This window comes from Salmo trutta, chromosome 20 (genome assembly GCF_901001165.1).
Source record: "Salmo trutta chromosome 20, fSalTru1.1, whole genome shotgun sequence".
NCBI lineage: Eukaryota > Metazoa > Chordata > Actinopteri > Salmoniformes > Salmonidae > Salmo > Salmo trutta.
Genome location: NC_042976.1, coordinates 1,928,389 through 1,948,966, shown reverse-complemented (window position 1 = coordinate 1,948,966; position 20,578 = coordinate 1,928,389). Strand labels below are relative to the sequence as shown.

At 41.4% G+C, this 20,578-nt stretch overlaps 1 protein-coding gene across 1 annotated transcript in view; it reads right to left on the bottom strand.

Moving 5' to 3' along the window:
• The window catches only part of LOC115156261 (thrombospondin-type laminin G domain and EAR repeat-containing protein), a 50,633-nt gene extending 31,776 nt beyond the window's left edge, over positions 1-18,857 (bottom strand). Inside the window, exon 1 of the mRNA XM_029703719.1 lies at positions 18,831-18,857. Within this exon, the coding sequence (XP_029559579.1) occupies positions 18,831-18,857 (27 nt within the window). The remainder of the gene's footprint in view (positions 1-18,830) is intronic.
• Between the last annotated feature and the right edge of the window lie 1,721 nt (positions 18,858-20,578).

Below are 20,578 nucleotides of genomic sequence, written 5' to 3'. Positions count from 1 at the left end.
ATAGCCTCTACTGTAGCGCCTCTCTACTGTATATAGCGCCTCTACTGTAGTAGCCTCACTACTGTAATAGCCTCTTACTGTATATAACCTCTCTACTGTATGTAGCCTCTCTACTGTATATAGCCTCTCTACTGTATATAGCCTCTACTGTATATAGCCTCTCTACTGTATATAGCGCCTCTACTGTATATAGCCTCTCTACTGTATATAGCCTCTCTACTGTATATATCCTCTCTACTGTATATATCCTCTCTACTGTATATAGCCTCTCTACTGTATATAGCCTCTCTACTGTATATAGCCTCTACTGTATATAACCTCTACTGTATGGCCTACTGTATATAGCCCTCTCCTGTATATAGCCTCTCTACTGTATATAGCCTCTCTACTGTATATAGCCTCTCTACTGTATATAGCCTCTCTACTGTATATAGCCTCTCTACTGTATATAGCCTCTCTACTGTATATAGCCTCTACTGTATATAGCCTCTCTACTGTATATAGCCTCTCTACTGTATATAACCTCTCTACTGTATATAGCCTCTCTACTGTCTATAACCTCTCTACTGTATATACCTCTCTACTGTATCTGCCTCACTACTGTATATAGCCTCTACTGTATTAGTCTCTCTACTGTATATAGCCTCTCTACTGTATATAGCTCTCTACTGTATATAGCTCTCTACTGTATGTAGCCTCTACTGTATGTAGCCTCACTACTGTATATAGCCTCTCTACTGTATATAGCCTCTCTACTGTATACAGCCTCTCTACTGTATACAGCCTCTCTACTGTATACAGCCTCTCTACTGTATATAGCCTCACTACTGTATATAGCCTCTACTGTATATAGTCTCTCTACTGTATATAGCCTCTCTACTGTATATAGCCTCTTACTGATATAGCCTCACTACTGTATATAGCCTCTACTGTATATAGTCTCTCTACTGTATATAGCCTCTCTACTGTATATAGCCTCTCTACTGTATATAGCCTCTCTACTGTATATAGCCTCTCTACTGTATATAACCTCTCTACTGTATATAGCCTCTCTACTGTATATAGCCTCTCTACTGTATGTAGTCTCACTACTGTATATAGCCTCTACTGTATATAACCTCTCTACTGTATGTAGCCTCTCTACTGTATATAGCCTCTCTACTGTATATAGCCCCTCTACTGTATATAGCGCCTCTACTGTATATAGCCTCTCTACTGTATATAGCCTCTCTACTGTATATAGCCTCTCTACTGTATATAGTCTCTCTACTGTATATAGCCTCTCTACTGTATATAGCCTCTACTGTATATAACCTCTACTGTATATAGCCTCTCTCCTGTATATAGCCTCTCTACTGTATATAGCCTCTACTGTATGTAGCCTCTCTACTGTATATAGCCTCTCTACTGTATAAACCTCTCTACTGTATGTAGCCTCTCTACTGTATATAGCCTCTCTACTGTATATAGCCTCTCTACTGTATATAGCGCCTCTACTGTATATAGCCTCTCTACTGTATATAGCCTCTCTACTGTATATATCCTCTCTACTGTATATATCCTCTCTACTGTATATAGCCTCTACTGTATATAGTCTCTCTACTGTATATAGCCTCTCTACTGTATATAGCCTCTACTGTATATAACCTCTACTGTATATAGCCTCTATCCTGTATATAGCCTCTCTACTGTATATAGCCTCTCTAATGTATATAGCCTCTCTACTGTTATATTCTCTCTACTGTATATAACCTCTCTACTGTATATAGCCTCTACTGTATATAGCCTCTCTACTGTATATAGCCTCTCTACTGTATATAACCTCTCTACTGTATATAGCCTCTACTGTATATAGCCTCTCTACTGTATATAACCTCTCTACTGTATATAGCCTCTACTGTATATAGTCTCTCTACTGTATATAGCCTCTCTACTGTATATAGCCTCTCTACTGTATATAGCCTCTCTACTGTATATAGCCTCTCTACTGTATGTAGCCTCACTACTGTATATAGCCTCTCTACTGTATATAGCCTCTCTACTGTATACAGCCTCTCTACTGTATACAGCCTCTCTACTGTATACAGCCTCTCTACTGTATATAGCCTCACTACTGTATATAGCCTCTACTGTATATAGCCTCTCTACTGTATATAGCCTCTCTACTGTTAGCCTCTAACTGTATATAGCCTCACTACTGTATATAGCCTCTACTGTATATAGCCTCTCTACTGTATATAGCCTCTCTACTGTATATAGCCTCTCTACTGTATATAGCCTCTCTACTGTATATAACCTCTCTACTGTATATAGCCTCTCTACTGTATATAACCTCTCTACTGTATATAGCCTCTCTACTGTATGTAGTCTCACTACTGTATATAGCCTCTCTACTGTATATAACCTCTCTACTGTATGTAGCCTCTCTACTGTATATAGCCTCTCTACTGTATATAGCCCCTCTACTGTATATAGCGCCTCTACTGTATATAGCCTCTCTACTGTATATAGCCTCTCTACTGTATATAGTCTCTCTACTGTATATAGCCTCTCTACTGTATATAGCCTCTCTACTGTATATAACCTCTACTGTATATAGCCTCTCTCCTGTATATAGCCTCTCTACTGTATATAGCCTCTCTACTGTATATGTAGCCTCTCTACTGTATGTAGCCTCTCTACTGTATGTAGCCTCTCTACTGTATATAGCCTCTACTGTATATAACCTCTCTACTGTATATAGCCTCTACTGTATATAGCCTCTCTACTGTATATAGCCTCTCTACTGTATATAGCCTCTCTACTGTATATAGCCTCTCTACTGTATATAACCTCTCTACTGTATATAGCCTCTCTACTGTATATAGCCTCTCTACTGTATATAACCTCTCTACTGTATATAGCCTCACTACTGTATATAGCCTCACTACTGTATATAGTCTCTCTACTGTATAGAGCCTCTCTACTGTATAGAGCCTCTCTACTGTATATAGCCTCTCTACTGTATGTAGCCTCTCTACTGTATATAGCCTCTCTACTGTATAGCGCCTCTACTGTATATATAGCCTCTACTGTATATATAGCCTCTACTGTATATAGCCTCTACTGTATATAGCCTCTACTGTATATAGCCTCTACTGTATATAGCCTCTACTGTATATAGCCTCTCTACTGTATATAGTCTCTCTACTGTATATAGCCTCTCTACTGTAATATAGCTCTACTGTATATAGCCTCTCTACTGTATATACCTCTACGTGTATAGCCTCTCTCCTGTATGTAACCTCTCTACTGTATGTAGCCTCTCTACTGTATAGCCTCTCTACTGTATATAACCTCTCTACTGTATGTAGCCTCTCTACTGTATATAGCCTCTCTACTGTATATAGACTCTCTACTGTATATAGCCTCTCTACTGTATATAGCGCCTCTACTGTATATAGCCTCTCTACTGTATATAGCCTCTCTACTGTATATAGCCTCTCTACTGTATATAGCCTCTCTACTGTAAATAGCCTCTCTACTGTATATAGCCTCTACTGTATATAGTCTCTCTACTGTATATAGCCTCTCTACTGTATATAGCCTCTACTGATATACCTCTACTGTATTAGCCTCTATCCTGTATATAGCCTCTCTACTGTATATAGCCTCTCTACTGTATGTAGCCTCTCTACTGTATATAGCCTCTCTACTGTATATAGCCTCTCTACTGTATATAGCCTCACTACTGTATATAACCTCTCTACTGTATATAGCCTCTACTGTATATAGCCTCTCTACTGTATATAGCCTCTCTACTGTATATAGCCTCTCTACTGTATGTAGCCTCACTACTGTATATAGCCTCTCTACTGTATATAGCCTCTCTACTGTATACAGCCTCTCTACTGTATACAGCCTCTCTACTGTATACAGCCTCTCTACTGTATACAGCCTCACTACTGTATATAGCCTCTACTGTATATAGTCTCTCTACTGTATATAGCCTCTCTACTGTATATAGCCTCACTACTGTATATAGCCTCTACTGTATATAGTCTCTCTACTGTATATAGCCTCTCTACGTAGTAGCCTTCGACTGTATGTCCTCTGCTACTGTATGTAGCCTCTCTACTGTATATAGCCTCTCTACTGTATATAGCCTCGCTACTGTATATAGGCCTCTCTACTGTATATAGCCTCTCTACCTGTATATGAGGCCTCTCTACTGTATATAGCCCTCTCTACTGTATATAGACCTCTCTTACTGTATATAACCTCTCTACTGTATATAGCCTACTTGTATATAACCTCTCTACTGTATATAGCCTCACTACTGTATATAGCCTCACTACTGTATATAGCCTCTCTACTGTATCGAGCCTCTCTACTGTTATAAGAGCCTCTCTACTAGTATATAGCCTCTCTACTGTATATAGCCTTCTACTGTATGTAGCCTCCACTACTGTATATAGCCTCTCTACGTATATAGCCTCTCTACGTATACAGCCTCTCTACTGTATACAGCCTCTCTACTGTATACAGCCTCTCTACTGTATATAGCCTCTCTACTGTATATAGCCTCACTACTGTATATAGCCTCTACTGTATATAGTCTCTCCTACTGTAGATAGCCTCTCTACTGTATACTAGCCTCTCTACTGTATATAGCCTCACTACTGTATATAGCCTCTACTGTATATAGCCTCTCTACTGTATATAGCCTCTCTACTGTATATAGCCTCTCTACTGTCTACTGTATATATAGCCTCTACTGTATATATAGCCTCTACTGTATATAGCCTCTACTGTATATAGCCTCTACTGTATATAGCCTCTACTGTATATAGCCTCTACTGTATATAGCCTCTACTGTATATAGCCTCTCTACTGTATATAGCCTCTACTGTATATAGTCTCTCTACTGTATATAGCCTCTCTACTGTATATAGCCTCTACTGTATATAGCCTCTCTACTGTATATAACCTCTACTGTATATAGCCTCTCTCCTGTATATAGCCTCTCTCCTGTATATAGCCTCTCTCCTGTATATAGCCTCTCTACTGTATATAGCCTCTCTACTGTATATAACCTCTCTACTGTATATAGCCTCTCTACTGTATATAGCCTCTCTACTGTATATAGCCTCTCTACTGTATGTAGCCTCTCTACTGTATGTAGCCTCTACTGTATGTAGCCTCACTACTGTATATAGCCTCTCTACTGTATGTAGCCTCTCTACTGTATATAGCCTCTCTACTGTATATAGCCTCTCTACTGTATATAGCCTCTCTACTGTATATAGCGCCTCTACTGTATATAGCCTCTCTACTGTATATAGCCTCTCTACTGTATATAGCCTCTCTACTGTATATAGCCTCTCTACTGTATATAGCCTCTCTACTGTATAGCCTCTACTGTATATAGCCTCTCTACTGTATATAGCCTCTACTGTATATAGCCTCTACTGTATATAACCTCTACTGTATATAGCCTCTATCCTGTATATTGCCTCTCTACTGTATATAGCCTCTCTACTGTATGTAGCCCTCTACTGTATATAGCCTCTCTACTGTATATAGCCTCTCTACTGTATATAGCCTCTCTACTGTATATAACCTCTCTACTGTATATAGCCTCTACTGTATATAGCCTCTCTACTGTATATAGCCTCTCTACTGTATATAGCCTCTCTACTGTATATAACCCTCTCTACTGTATATAGCCTCTCTACTGTATATAGCCTCTCTACTGTATATAACCTCTCTACTGTATATAGGCTCACTATAGCCTCTACTGTATATAGTCTCTCTACTGTATATAGCCTCTCTACTGTATATAGCCTCTCTACTGTATATAGCCTCTCTACTGTATGTAGCCTCACTACTGTATATAGCCTCTCTACTGTATATAGCCTCTCTACTGTATACAGCCTCTCTACTGTATACAGCCTCTCTACTGTATACAGCCTCTCTACTGTATACAGCCTCACTACTGTATATAGCCTCACTACTGTATATAGCCTCTACTGTATATAGTCTCTCTACTGTATATAGCCTCTCTACTGTATATAGCCTCTCTACTGTATATAGCCTCACTACTGTATATAGCCTCTACTGTATATAGTCTCTCTACTGTATATAGCCTCTCTACTGTATATAGCCTCTCTACTGTATATAGCCTCTCTACTGTATATAGCCTCTCTACTGTATATAACCTCTCTACTGTATATAGCCTCTCTACTGTATATAACCTCTCTACTGTATATAGCCTCTCTACTGTATATAACCTCTCTACTGTATATAGCCTCTCTACTGTATATAGCCTCTCTACTATATATAGCCTCTCTACTATATATAGCCTCTCTACTGTATATAGCGCCTCTACTGTATATAGCCTCTCTACTGTATATAGCCTCTCTACTGTATATAGCCTCTCTACTGTATATAGCCTCTACTGTATATAGTCTCTCTACTGTATATAGCCTCTCTACTGTATATAGCCTCTACTGTATATAGCCTCTCTACTGTATATAGCCTCTCTACTGTATATAGCCTCTCTACTGTATATAACCTCTCTACTGTATATAGCCTCTCTACTGTATATAACCTCTCTACTGTATATAGCCTCTCTACTGTATATAGCCTCTCTACTGTATGTAGTCTCACTACTGTATATAGCCTCTCTACTGTATATAACCTCTCTACTGTATGTAGCCTCTCTACTGTATATAGCCTCTCTACTGTATATAGCCCCTCTACTGTATATAGCGCCTCTACTGTATATAGCCTCTCTACTGTATATAGCCTCTCTACTGTATATAGTCTCTCTACTGTATATAGCCTCTCTACTGTATATAGCCTCTCTACTGTATATAACCTCTACTGTATATAGCCTCTCTCCTGTATATAGCCTCTCTACTGTATGTAGCCTCTCTACTGTATGTAGCCTCTCTACTGTATGTAGCCTCTCTACTGTATATAGCCTCTCTACTGTATATAACCTCTCTACTGTATATAGCCTCTACTGTATATAGCCTCTCTACTGTATATAGCCTCTCTACTGTATATAGCCTCTCTACTGTATATAGCCTCTACTGTATATAACCTCTCTACTGTTATAGCCTCTCTACTGTATATAGCCTCTCTACTGTATATAACCTCTCTACTGTATATAGCCTCACTACTGTATATAGCCTCACTACTGTATATAGTCTCTCTACTGTATAGAGCCTCTCTACTGTATAGAGCCTCTCTACTGTATATAGCCTCTCTACTGTATGTAGCCTCTCTACTGTATGTAGCCTCACTACTGTATATAGCCTCTCTACTGTATATAGCCTCTCTACTGTATACAGCCTCTCTACTGTATACAGCCTCTCTACTGTATACAGCCTCTCTACTGTATATAGCCTCTCTACTGTATATAGCCTCACTACTGTATATAGCCTCTACTGTATATAGTCTCTCTACTGTATATAGCCTCTCTACTGTATATAGCCTCTCTACTGTATATAGCCTCTCTACTGTATATAGCCTCACTACTGTATATAGCCTCTACTGTATATAGCCTCTCTACTGTATATAGCCTCTCTACTGTGTATAGCCTCTCTACTGTATAGCGCCTCTACTGTATATATAGCCTCTACTGTATATATAGCCTCTACTGTATATAGCCTCTACTGTATATAGCCTCTACTGTATATAGCCTCTACTGTATATAGCCTCTCTACTGTATATAGCCTCTACTGTATATAGTCTCTCTACTGTATATAGCCTCTCTACTGTATATAGCCTCTACTGTATATAGCCTCTCTACTGTATATAACCTCTACTGTATATAGCCTCTCTCCTGTATATAACCTCTCTACTGTATGTAGCCTCTCTACTGTATATAGCCTCTCTACTGTATATAACCTCTCTACTGTATGTAGCCTCTCTACTGTATATAGCCTCTCTACTGTATATAGCCTCTCTACTGTATATAGCCTCTCTACTGTATATAGCCTCTCTACTGTATATAGCCTCTCTACTGTATATAGCCTCTACTGTATATAGTCTCTCTACTGTATATAGCCTCTCTACTGTATATAGCCTCTACTGTATATAACCTCTACTGTATATAGCCTCTATCCTGTATATAGCCTCTCTACTGTATATAGCCTCTCTACTGTATGTAGCCTCTCTACTGTATATAGCCTCTCTACTGTATATAGCCTCTCTACTGTATATAGCCTCACTACTGTATATAACCTCTCTACTGTATATAGCCTCTACTGTATATAGCCTCTCTACTGTATATAGCCTCTCTACTGTATATAGCCTCTCTACTGTATAGCCTCACTACTGTATATAGCCTCTCTACTGTATACAGCCTCTCTACTGTATACAGCCTCTCTACTGTATACAGCCTCTCTACTGTATACAGCCTCACTACTGTATATAGCCTCTACTGTATATAGTCTCTCTACTGTATATAGCCTCTCTACTGTATATAGCCTCACTACTGTATATAGCCTCTACTGTATATAGTCTCTCTACTGTATATAGCCTCTCTACTGTATGTAGCCTCTCTACTGTATGTAGCCTCTCTACTGTATGTAGCCTCTCTACTGTATATAGCCTCTCTACTGTATATAGCCTCTACTGTATATAAGCCTCTCTACTGTATATAGCCTCTCTACTGTATATAGCCTCTCTACTGTATATAGCCTCTCTACTGTATATAAGCCTCTCTACTGTATATAGCCTCTCTACTGTATATAACCTCTCTACTGTATATAGCCTCATCTACTGTATAGAACCTCTCTACTGTATATAGCCTCACTACTGTATATGCCTCACTACTGATATGCCTCTCTACTGTATCGAGCCTCTCTACTGTATAGAGCCTACTCTACTGTATATAGCCTCTCTACTGTAATATAGCCTCTCTACTGTAGTAGCCTCACTACTGTTATATAGCCTCTCTACTGTATATAGCCTCTCTACTGTATACAGCCTCTCTACTGTATACAGCCTCTCTACTGTATACAGCCTCTCTACTGTATATAGCCTCTCTACTGTATATAGCCTCACTACTGTATATAGCCTCTACTGTATATAGTCTCTCTACTGTATATAGCCTCTCTACTGTATATAGCCTCTCTACTGTATATAGCCTCACTACTGTATATAGCCTCTACTGTATATAGCCTCTCTACTGTATATAGCCTCTCTACTGTATATAGCCTCTCTACTGTATAGCGCCTCTACTGTATATATAGCCTCTACTGTATATATAGCCTCTACTGTATATAGCCTCTACTGTATATAGCCTCTACTGTATATGCCTCTACTGTATATAGCCTCTACTGTATATAGCCTCTCTACTGTATATAGCCTCTACTGTATATAGTCTCTCTACTGTATATAGCCCTCTCTACTGTATATAGCCTCTACTGTATATAGCCTCTCTACTGTATATAACCTCTACTGTCTATAGCCTCTCTCCTGTATATAGCCTCTCTCCTGTATATAGCCTCTCTCCTGTATATAGCCTCTCTACTGTATATAGCCTCTCTACTGTATATAGCCTCTACTGTATATAACCTCTCTACTGTATATAGCCTCTCTACTGTATATAGCCTCTCTACTGTATGTAGCCTCTCTACTGTATGTAGCCTCTACTGTATGTAGCCTCACTACTGTATATAGCCTCTCTACTGTATATAACCTCTCTACTGTATGTAGCCTCTCTACTGTATATAGCCTCTCTACTGTATATAGCCTCTCTACTGTATATAGCCTCTACTGTATGTAGCCTCTACTGTATATAGCCTCTCTACTGTATATAGCCTCTCTACTGTATATAGCCTCTCTACTGTATATAGCCTCTCTACTGTATATAGCCTCTCTACTGTATATAGCCTCTCTACTGGATATAGCCTCTACTGTATATAGTCTCTCTACTGTATATAGCCTCTCTACTGTATATAGCCTCTACTGTATATAACCTCTACTGTATATAGCCTCTATCCTGTATATTGCCTCTCTACTGTATATAGCCTCTCTACTGTATGTAGCCTCTCTACTGTATATAGCCTCTCTACTGTATATAGCCTCTCTACTGTATATAGCCTCTCTACTGTATATAACCTCTACTGTATATAGCCTCTCTACTGTATATAGCCTCTACTGTATATAGTCTCTCTACTGTATATAGCCTCTCTACTGTATATAGCCTCTACTGTATATAGCCTCTCTACTGTATATAACCTCTACTGTATATAGCCTCTCTCCTGTATATAGCCTCTCTCCTGTATATAGCCTCTCTCCTGTATATAGCCTCTCTACTGTATATAGCCTCTCTACTGTATATAGCCTCTACTGTATATAACCTCTCTACTGTATATAGCCTCTCTACTGTATATAGCCTCTCTACTGTATGTAGCCTCTCTACTGTATGTAGCCTCTACTGTATGTAGCCTCACTACTGTATATAGCCTCTCTACTGTATATAACCTCTCTACTGTATGTAGCCTCTCTACTGTATATAGCCTCTCTACTGTATATAGCCTCTCTACTGTATATAGCGCCTCTACTGTATATAGCCTCTCTACTGTATATAGCCTCTCTACTGTATATAGCCTCTCTACTGTATATAGCCTCTCTACTGTATATAGCCTCTCTACTGTATATAGCCTCTACTGTATATAGTCTCTCTACTGTATATAGCCTCTCTACTGTATATAGCCTCTACTGTATATAACCTCTACTGTATATAGCCTCTATCCTGTATATTGCCTCTCTACTGTATATAGCCTCTCTACTGTATGTAGCCTCTCTACTGTATATAGCCTCTCTACTGTATATAGCCTCTCTACTGTATATAGCCTCTCTACTGTATATAACCTCTCTACTGTATATAGCCTCTACTGTATATAGCCTCTCTACTGTATATAGCCTCTCTACTGTATATAGCCTCTCTACTGTATATAACCTCTCTACTGTATATAGCCTCTCTACTGTATATAGCCTCTCTACTGTATATAACCTCTCTACTGTATATAGCCTCACTACTGTATATAGCCTCTACTGTATATAGTCTCTCTACTGTATATAGCCTCTCTACTGTATATAGCCTCTCTACTGTATTTAGCCTCTCTACTGTATGTAGCCTCACTACTGTATATAGCCTCTCTACTGTATATAGCCTCTCTACTGTATACAGCCTCTCTACTGTATACAGCCTCTCTACTGTATACAGCCTCTCTACTGTATACAGCCTCACTACTGTATATAGCCTCACTACTGTATATAGCCTCTACTGTATATAGTCTCTCTACTGTATATAGCCTCTCTACTGTATATAGCCTCTCTACTGTATATAGCCTCACTACTGTATATAGCCTCTACTGTATATAGTCTCTCTACTGTATATAGCCTCTCTACTGTATATAGACTCTCTACTGTATATAGCCTCTCTACTGTATATAGCCTCTCTACTGTATATAACCTCTCTACTGTATATAGCCTCTCTACTGTATATAACCTCTCTACTGTATATAGCCTCTCTACTGTATATAGCCTCTCAACTGTATATAACCTCTCTACTGTATATAGCCTCTCTACTGTATATAGCCTCTCTACTGTATATAGCCTCTCTACTGTATATAGCCCCTCTACTGTATATAGCGCCTCTACTGTATATAGCCTCTCTACTGTATATAGCCTCTCTACTGTATATAGCCTCTACTGTATATAGTCTCTCTACTGTATATAGCCTCTCTACTGTATATAGCCTCTACTGTATATAACCTCTACTGTATATAACCTCTCTCCTGTATATAGCCTCTCTACTGTATATAGCCTCTCTACTGTATGTAGACTCTCTACTGTATGTAGCCTCTCTACTGTATGTAGCCTCTCTACTGTATATAGCCTCTCTACTGTATATAGCCTCTCTACTGTATATAGCCTCTCTACTGTATATAACCTCTCTACTGTATATAGCCTCTACTGTATATAGCCTCTCTACTGTATATAGCCTCTCTACTGTATATAGCCTCTCTACTGTATATAACCTCTCTACTGTATATAGCCTCTCTACTGTATATAGCCTCTCTACTGTATATAACCTCTCTACTGTATATAGCCTCACTACTGTATATAGCCTCACTACTGTATATAGTCTCTCTACTGTATAGAGCCTCTCTACTGTATATAGCCTCTCTACTGTATATAGCCTCTCTACTGTATATAGCCTCTCTACTGTATGTAGCCTCACTACTGTATATAGCCTCTCTACTGTATATAGCCTCTCTACTGTATACAGCCTCTCTACTGTATACAGCCTCTCTACTGTATACAGCCTCTCTACTGTATATAGCCTCTCTACTGTATATAGCCTCTCTACTGTATATAGCCTCACTACTGTATATAGCCTCTACTGTATATAGTCTCTCTACTGTATATAGCCTCTCTACTGTATATAGCCTCACTACTGTATATAGCCTCACTACTGTATATAGCCTCTCTACTGTATATAGCCTCTCTACTGTATATAGCCTCTCTACTGTATATAGCCTCTCTACTGTATATAGCGCCTCTACTGTATATATAGCCTCTACTGTATATATAGCCTCTACTGTATATAGCCTCTACTGTATATAGCCTCTACTGTATATAGCCTCTACTGTATATAGCCTCTCTACTGTATATAGCCTCTCTACTGTATATAGCCTCTACTGTATATAGCCTCTCTACTGTATATAGCCTCTCTACTGTATATAGCCTCTACTGTATATAGCCTCTCTACTGTATATAACCTCTACTGTATATAGCCTCTCTCCTGTATATAGCCTCTCTCCTGTATATAGCCTCTCTCCTGTATATAGCCTCTCTACTGTATATAGCCTCTCTACTGTATGTAGCCTCTCTACTGTATGTAGCCTCTCTACTGTATATAGCCTCTCTACTGTATATAATCTCTCTACTGTATATAGCCTCTCTACTGTATATAACCTCTCTACTGTATATAGCCTCTCTACTGTATATAGCCTCTCTACTGTATATAACCTCTCTACTGTATATAGCCTCTCTACTGTATATAGCCTCTCTACTGTATATAGCCTCTCTACTGTATATAGCCTCTCTACTGTATATAGCCTCTCTACTGTATATAGCCTCTGTCTTTTTACTGTTGTTTTATTTCTTTACTTATCTGTTGTTCACCTAATACCTTTTTTGCACTATTGGTTAGAGCCAGTAAGTAAACATTTCACTGTAAGTTCTACACCTGTTGTATTTGGTGCACGTGACAAATAAACTTTGATTTTATTTGATGTGATCCCCAGTAGGCCGTCATTGTAAATAAGAATTTGTTCTTAACTGACTTGCCGAGTTAAATAAAGGTTAAAAAAATTAAGAGAATAAATGGGGAAGGTCTTCTGAAGGCAGCCTACTTCAAAGCTCTGTTAGCCAGGTAGCTCTGTTAACCAGGTAGCTATGTTAACCAGGTAGCTATGTTAACCAGGTGGCTCTGTTAGCTAGTTGGCTCCATTAGCCAGTTAGCTCTGATAGCTAGTTGGCTCCATTAGCCAGTTAGCTCTGATAGCTAGGTGGCTCCATTAGCCAGTTAGCTCTGTTAGCCAGGTGGCTCTGTTAGCTAGGTGGCTCCATTAGCCAGTTAGCTCTGTTAGCCAGGTGGCTCTGTTAGCCAGGTGGCTCCATTAGCCAGTTTGCTCTGTTAGCCAGGTAGCTGTTAGCCAGGTAGCTATGTTAGCTCTGTTAGCCAGGTAGCTATGTTAGCTCTATGAGCCAGGTAGCTGTTAGCCAGGTAGCTCCGTTAGCTCCGTTAACCAGGTAGCTCTGTTAGCCAGGTAGCTCCGTGAGCTCTGTTAGCCAGGTAGCTATGTTAGCTCTATGAGCCAGGTAGCTGTTAGCCAGGTAGCTCCGTTAGCTCTGTTAGCCAGGTAGCTGTTAGCCAGGTAGCTCCGTTAGCTCTGTTAACCAGGTAGCTCTTTACCCAGGTAGCTCTGTTAGCCAGGTAGCTGTTAGCCAGGTAGCTCCGTTAGCTCTGTTAACCAGGTAGCTCTTTAGCCAGGTAGCTCTGTTAGCCAGGTAGCTCCGTTAGCTCTGTTAACCAGTTAGCTCTGTTTACCAGGTAGCTCTTTAGCCAGGTAGCTCTGTTAGCCAGGTAGCTCCATGAGCTCTGTTAATCAGATAGCACCCATCTGTTAGCAAGGTAGCTCTGTTGGCTCTGTTAGCAAGGTATCTCCGTTGGCGAGGTAGCACCATTAGCTCTGTTAGTCCGGTAGAAGGATACAGGTGATGACAGACAAAGGGCTGGTTAAAGTTCATCATGAACACATTTCAACTGTACGTTTAGTTTCCTCTGGTAGAGTGTGCCGCCGTTGTAGGATAAAACTACCAGAGAATGGCTACGGCTGGTGGCTATGGCTAACGGCTACAAAGATGTGGACAGTGTGTGTTCTTACATCAAGAAATATGTAAACAACACTCGGTGTGAGGCTGTAAAGAGACGTAATCGCACCATTAAGACCACTCTGGGTCTGAGGATACAATCACACCATTAACAACACTCTGGGTCTGAGGATACAATCACACCATTAACACCACTCTGGGTCAGAGGATACAATCACACCATTAACAACACTCTGGGTCAGAGGATACAATCACACCATTAACACCACTCTGGGTCAGAGGATACAATCACACCATTAACACCACTCTGGGTCAGAGGATACAATCACACCATTAACAACACTCTGGGTCAGAGGAGATATAATCACACCATTAATACCACTCTGGGTCAGAGGATACAATCACACCATTAACACCACTCTGGGTCAGAGGAGGAGACAATCACACCATTAACACCACTCTGGGTCAGAGGAGGATACAATCACACCATTAACACCACTCTGGGTCAGAGGAGATATAATCACACCATTTACACCACTCTGGGTCAGAGGATACAATCACACCATTTACACCACTCTGGGTCAGAGGATACAATCACACCATTTACACCACTCTGGGTCAGAGGAGGATACAATCACACCATTTACACCACTCTGGGTCAGAGGAGATATAATCACACCATTAACAACACTCTGGGTCAGAGGATACAATCACACCATTAACACCACTCTGGGTCAGAGGATACAATCACACCATTAACACCACTCTTGGTCAGAGGAGATATAATCACACCATTTACACCACTCTGGGTCAGAGGATACAATCACACCATTAACACCACTCTGGGTCAGAGGAGATATAATCACACCATTAACACCACTCTGGGTCAGAGGAGATATAATCACACCATTTACACCACTCTGGGTCAGAGGATACAATCACACCATTAACACCACTCTGGGTCAGAGGAGATATAATCACACCATTAACACCACTCTGGGTCAGAGGAGATATAATCACACCATTAACACCACTCTGGGTCAGAGGAGATATAATCACACCATTAATCCCTCTGTTTTGTTAAAACCCCTTTAAGCCCTTAGATCACAATATTTACTTAGCTAACATATGGAGTTGTTTTAAGATGGTCATAAAATGTATATTTTAGTCATTTGATTTAAATGGATAATTTACCCCATAGAAACACATTGAATAACACATTTGTACGTGGCAAAACAGTCAAAAAAATTAATCGTAAGGAAGACGGTTTTGTAGTGTCTGATATAAGAAAACTCATGTAATTAAAGGCCCTTTTCACCCCCTATGCACTTTGTGCCATTTTTATAGCCGAGTTACCTTCAGATGACTCCACTGGAGCTTGTGTGCTGTAGAACAAGAACAACAGACACTTTCGTGAGTCTCCCCAGCCTTCGAATATGGGCGACATATCAGTTCGTAGCTCCAACGGTTTGGTCTGGACAGTTGGTTTTGTGAGAAGACCTCCTGGAAATTAGGACTTGAGTGACAGAGAATTCAGATGACTGCCGTAAAACTTGTGGATGTCCTAGAGCCAAACGTCACTGTCCTGTTTGTGAGAGTCTTATCTTTCGATGTTGGTAATTTATTCATTTCTAGCTCAAACAGTTCAGGATTTATAGACAATTTCGTGATGATGATGATGATTCGTGATGATTCAGAAACGGTAAGTCTCTAGCACAAAAACGGTGAGTCTCTAGCACAAAAACGGTAAGTCTCTAGTACAGAAACGGTAAGTCTCTAGTACAGAAACGGTAAGTCTCTAGTACAGAAACGGTAAGTCTCTAGTACAGAAACGGTAAGTCTCTAGTACAGAAACGGTAAGTCTAGCACAGAAACGGTAAGTCTAGTACAGAAACGGTAAGTCTAGTACAGAAACGGTAAGTCTCTAGTACAGAAATGGTAAGTCTAGCACAGAAACGGTAAGTCTAGCACAGAAACGGTAAGTCTAGTACAGAAACGGTAAGTCTAGTACAGAAACGGTAAGTCTAGTACAGAAACGGTAAGTCTAGTACAGAAACGGTAAGTCTAGTACAGAAACGGTAAGTCTCTAGTACAGAAACGGTAAGTCTCTAGTACAGAAACGGTTAGTCTAGTACAGAAACGGTAAGTCTCTAGTACAGAAACGGTAAGTCTAGTACAGAAACAGTAAGTCTAGTACAGAAACGGTAAGTCTAGTACAGAAACGGTTAGTCTAGTACAGAAACGGTAAGTCTCTAGTACAGAAACGGTAAGTCTAGCACAGAAACGGTAAGTCTCTAGTACAGAAACAGTAAGTCTAGTACAGAAACGGTAAGTCTCTAGTACAGAAACGGTAAGTCTAGTACAGAAACGGTAAGTCTAGTACAGAAACGGTAAGTCTAGTACAGAAACGGTAAGTCTAGCACAGAAACGGTAAGTCTAGTACAGAAACGGTAAGTCTCTAGTACAGAAACGGTAAGTCTAGCACAGAAACGGTAAGTCTAGTACAGAAACGGCAAGTCTAGTACAGAAACGGTAAGTCTCTAATACAGAAACAGTAAGTCTAGTACAGAAACGGCAAGTCTCTGGTATGCACTAAATAGGGAATAGGGTGCCATAGGGCACTGGTGAAAAGGAGTGCACTAAATAGGGAATAGGGTGCCATAGGGCTCTGGTGAAAAGGAGTGCACAAAACGGGGAATAGGGTGCCATAGGGCTCTGGTGAAAAGGAGTGCACTAAACGGGGAATAGGGTGCCATAGGGCTCTGGTCAAAAGGAGTGCACTAAATAGGGAATAGGGTGCCATAGGGCTCTGGTGAAAAGGAGTGCACTAAATAGGGAATAGGGTGCCATAGGGCACTGGTCAAAAGGAGTGCACTAAATAGGGAATAGGGTGCCATAGGGCTCTGGTGAAAAGGAGTGCACTAAATAGGGAATAGGGTGCCATAGGGCTCTGGTGAAAAGGAGTGCACTAAATAGGGAATAGGGTGCCATAGGGCACTGGTGAAAAGGAGTGCACTAAATAGGGAATAGGGTGCCATAGGGCACTGGTGAAAAGGAGTGCACTAAATAGGGAATAGGGTGCCATAGGGCACTGGTGAAAAGGAGTGCACAAAATAGGGAATAGGGTGCCATAGGGCTCTGGTGAAAAGGAGTGCACTAAATAGGGAATAGGGTGCCATAGGGCTCTGGTGAAAAGGAGTGCACTAAATAGGGAATAGGGTGCCATAGGGCTCTGGTCAAAAGGAGTGCACTAAATAGGGAATAGGGTGCCATAGGGCTCTGGTGAAAAGGAGTGCACTAAATAGGGAATAGGGTGCCATAGGGCTCTGGTGAAAAGGAGTGCACTAAATAGGGAATAGGGTGCCATAGGGCTCTGGTGAAAAGGAGTGCACTAAATAGGGAATAGGGTGCCATAGGGCTCTGGTGAAAAGGAGTGCACAAAACGGGGAATAGGGTGCCATAGGGCTCTGGTGAAAAGGAGTGCACTAAATAGGGAATAGGGTGCCATAGGGCTCTGGTCAAAAGGAGTGCACTAAATAGGGAATAGGGTGCCATAGGGCTCTGGTGAAAAGGAGTGCACTAAATAGGGAATAGGGTGCCATAGGGCTCTGGTGAAAAGGAGTGCACTAAATAGGGAATAGGGTGCCATAGGGCTCTGGTGAAAAGGAGTGCACTAAATAGGGAATAGGGTGCCATAGGGCTCTGGTGAAAAGGAGTGCACTAAATAGGGAATAGGGTGCCATAGGGCTCTGGTGAAAAGGAGTGCACAAAACGGGGAATAGGGTGCCATAGGGCTCTGGTGAAAAGGAGTGCACTAAATAGGGAATAGGGTGCCATAGGGCTCTGGTGAAAAGGAGTGCACTAAATAGGGAATAGGGTGCCATAGGGCTCTGGTCAAAAGGAGTGCACTAAATAGGGAATAGGGTGCCATAGGGCTCTGGTGAAAAGGAGTGCACTAAATAGGGAATAGGGTGCCATAGGGCTCTGGTGAAAAGGAGTGCACTAAACGGGGAATAGGGTGCCATAGGGCTCTGGTGAAAAGGAGTGCACTAAATAGGGAATAGGGTGCCATAGGGCTCTGGTCAAAAGGAGTGCACTAAACAGGGAAAAGAGTGCCGTTTTGAGGATGCACTTTAATGATGTTGCTGTTTCTTAGTTGTTCCGGGGAAAGACGTGGCAGAGTTTTAATTACAGGATATGAATCTGAAAAGAGGACAGGAAGTGAGGAGACAGGTGAAAGATGTGGAAAGTCTCCTAACGTCTTTCTTAAAGAGGGAAACAACGATAGGTCACAGAGATACAGATGTGTTACAGAGCTTCACTCAGCAATGCTTTCTAATACAGTGTGTTTGGGGTTAGTACAATTTCTATCCCATGATGCATTAGAACTGCTGTTAGTAGTGCTGTTAGTGTTTCAGTACCAGGAACACGAGGAAACATCCAGACATGTTAGGACAGGACAATAAACCATCAGCGTGCAAACACTAACTCCACTGCACCGCACTAACTCCACTGCACCGCACTAACTCCACTGCACTAACTCCACTGCACCGCACTAACTCCACTGCACTAACTCCACTGCACCGCACTAACTCCACTGCACTAACTCCACTGCACTAACTCCACTGCACCGCACTAACTCCACTGCACCGCACTAACTCCACTGCACTAACTCCACTGCACCGCACTAACTCCACTGCACTAACTCCACTGCACCGCACTAACTCCACTGCACCGCACTAACTCCACTGCACTAACTCCACTGCACCGCACTAACTCCACTGCACCGCACTAACTCCACTGCACTAACTATACTGGACCGAACTAACTCCACTGCACTAACTCCACTGCACCGCACTAACTCATCTGCACCGCAATAACTCCACTGCACCGCAATAACTCCACAACACTAACTTCACTGCATCACACTAACTTCACTGCATCACACTAACTTCACTGCACCATACTAACTTTAACATAATCCTTCACTGCACTAACTACACTGCACGATACCACCTCCACTGCATCATACCAACTCCACTGCACCATACCAACTCCACTGCATCATACCAACTCCACTGCATCACACTAACTCCACTGCATCACACCAACTTCACTGCACCATACCAACTTCACTGCACCATACCAACTTAACTGCACCATACCAACTTAACTGCACCATACCAAATTCACTGCACCACACCAACTCCACTACACCATACCAACTCCACTGCAACATACCAACTCCACTGCACCATACCAACTCCACTGCACCATACCATCTCCACTGCACCATACCAACTCCACTGCACCGCACTAACTCCACTGCACCGCACTAACTCCACTGCACCATGCACCATACCAACGCCACTGCACCATACCAACTCCACTGCACCATACCAACTCCACTGCACCATACCAACTCCACTGCACCGCACTAACTCCACTGCACAGCACTAACTCCACTGCATCGCACTAACTCCACTGCATCGCATTAACTACACTGCATCACACTAACTCCACTGAATCACACGAACTCCACTGCACCATACCAACTTCACTGCAACATACTAACTTCACTGCACCGCACTAACTTCACTGCACCATACTAACTTCACCATATTAACTTCACCATACTAACTTCACCATACTAACTTCACCATACTAACTTCACTATACTAACTTCACCATGCTAACTTCAGTACACCATGCTAACTTTACTCCACCGCACCAATTTCACTGCACTAACTTCACTGCACCATACCAAATTCACTGCACCATACTAATGTCACTGCACCATGCTAACTTCACTGCACCGCACTAACTGCACTGAACCACGCTAACTCCACTGAACCACACTAACTTCACTGCACCGCACTAACTTCACTGCACCAACTTCACTGCACCACACCAACTTCACTGCACCGCACCAACTTCACTGCACCAACTTCACTGTACCGCACCAACTTCACTACACCGCACTAACTTCAATGCACCATACTAACTTCACTGCACCATGCTAACTTCACTGCACCATACTACTTCACTGCACCGCACTAACTTCACCATACTAACTTCACTGCACTATACTTACTTCACTGCACCATACCAACTCCACTGCACCGCACTAACTCCACTGCACCGCACTAACTCCACTGCACCGCACTAA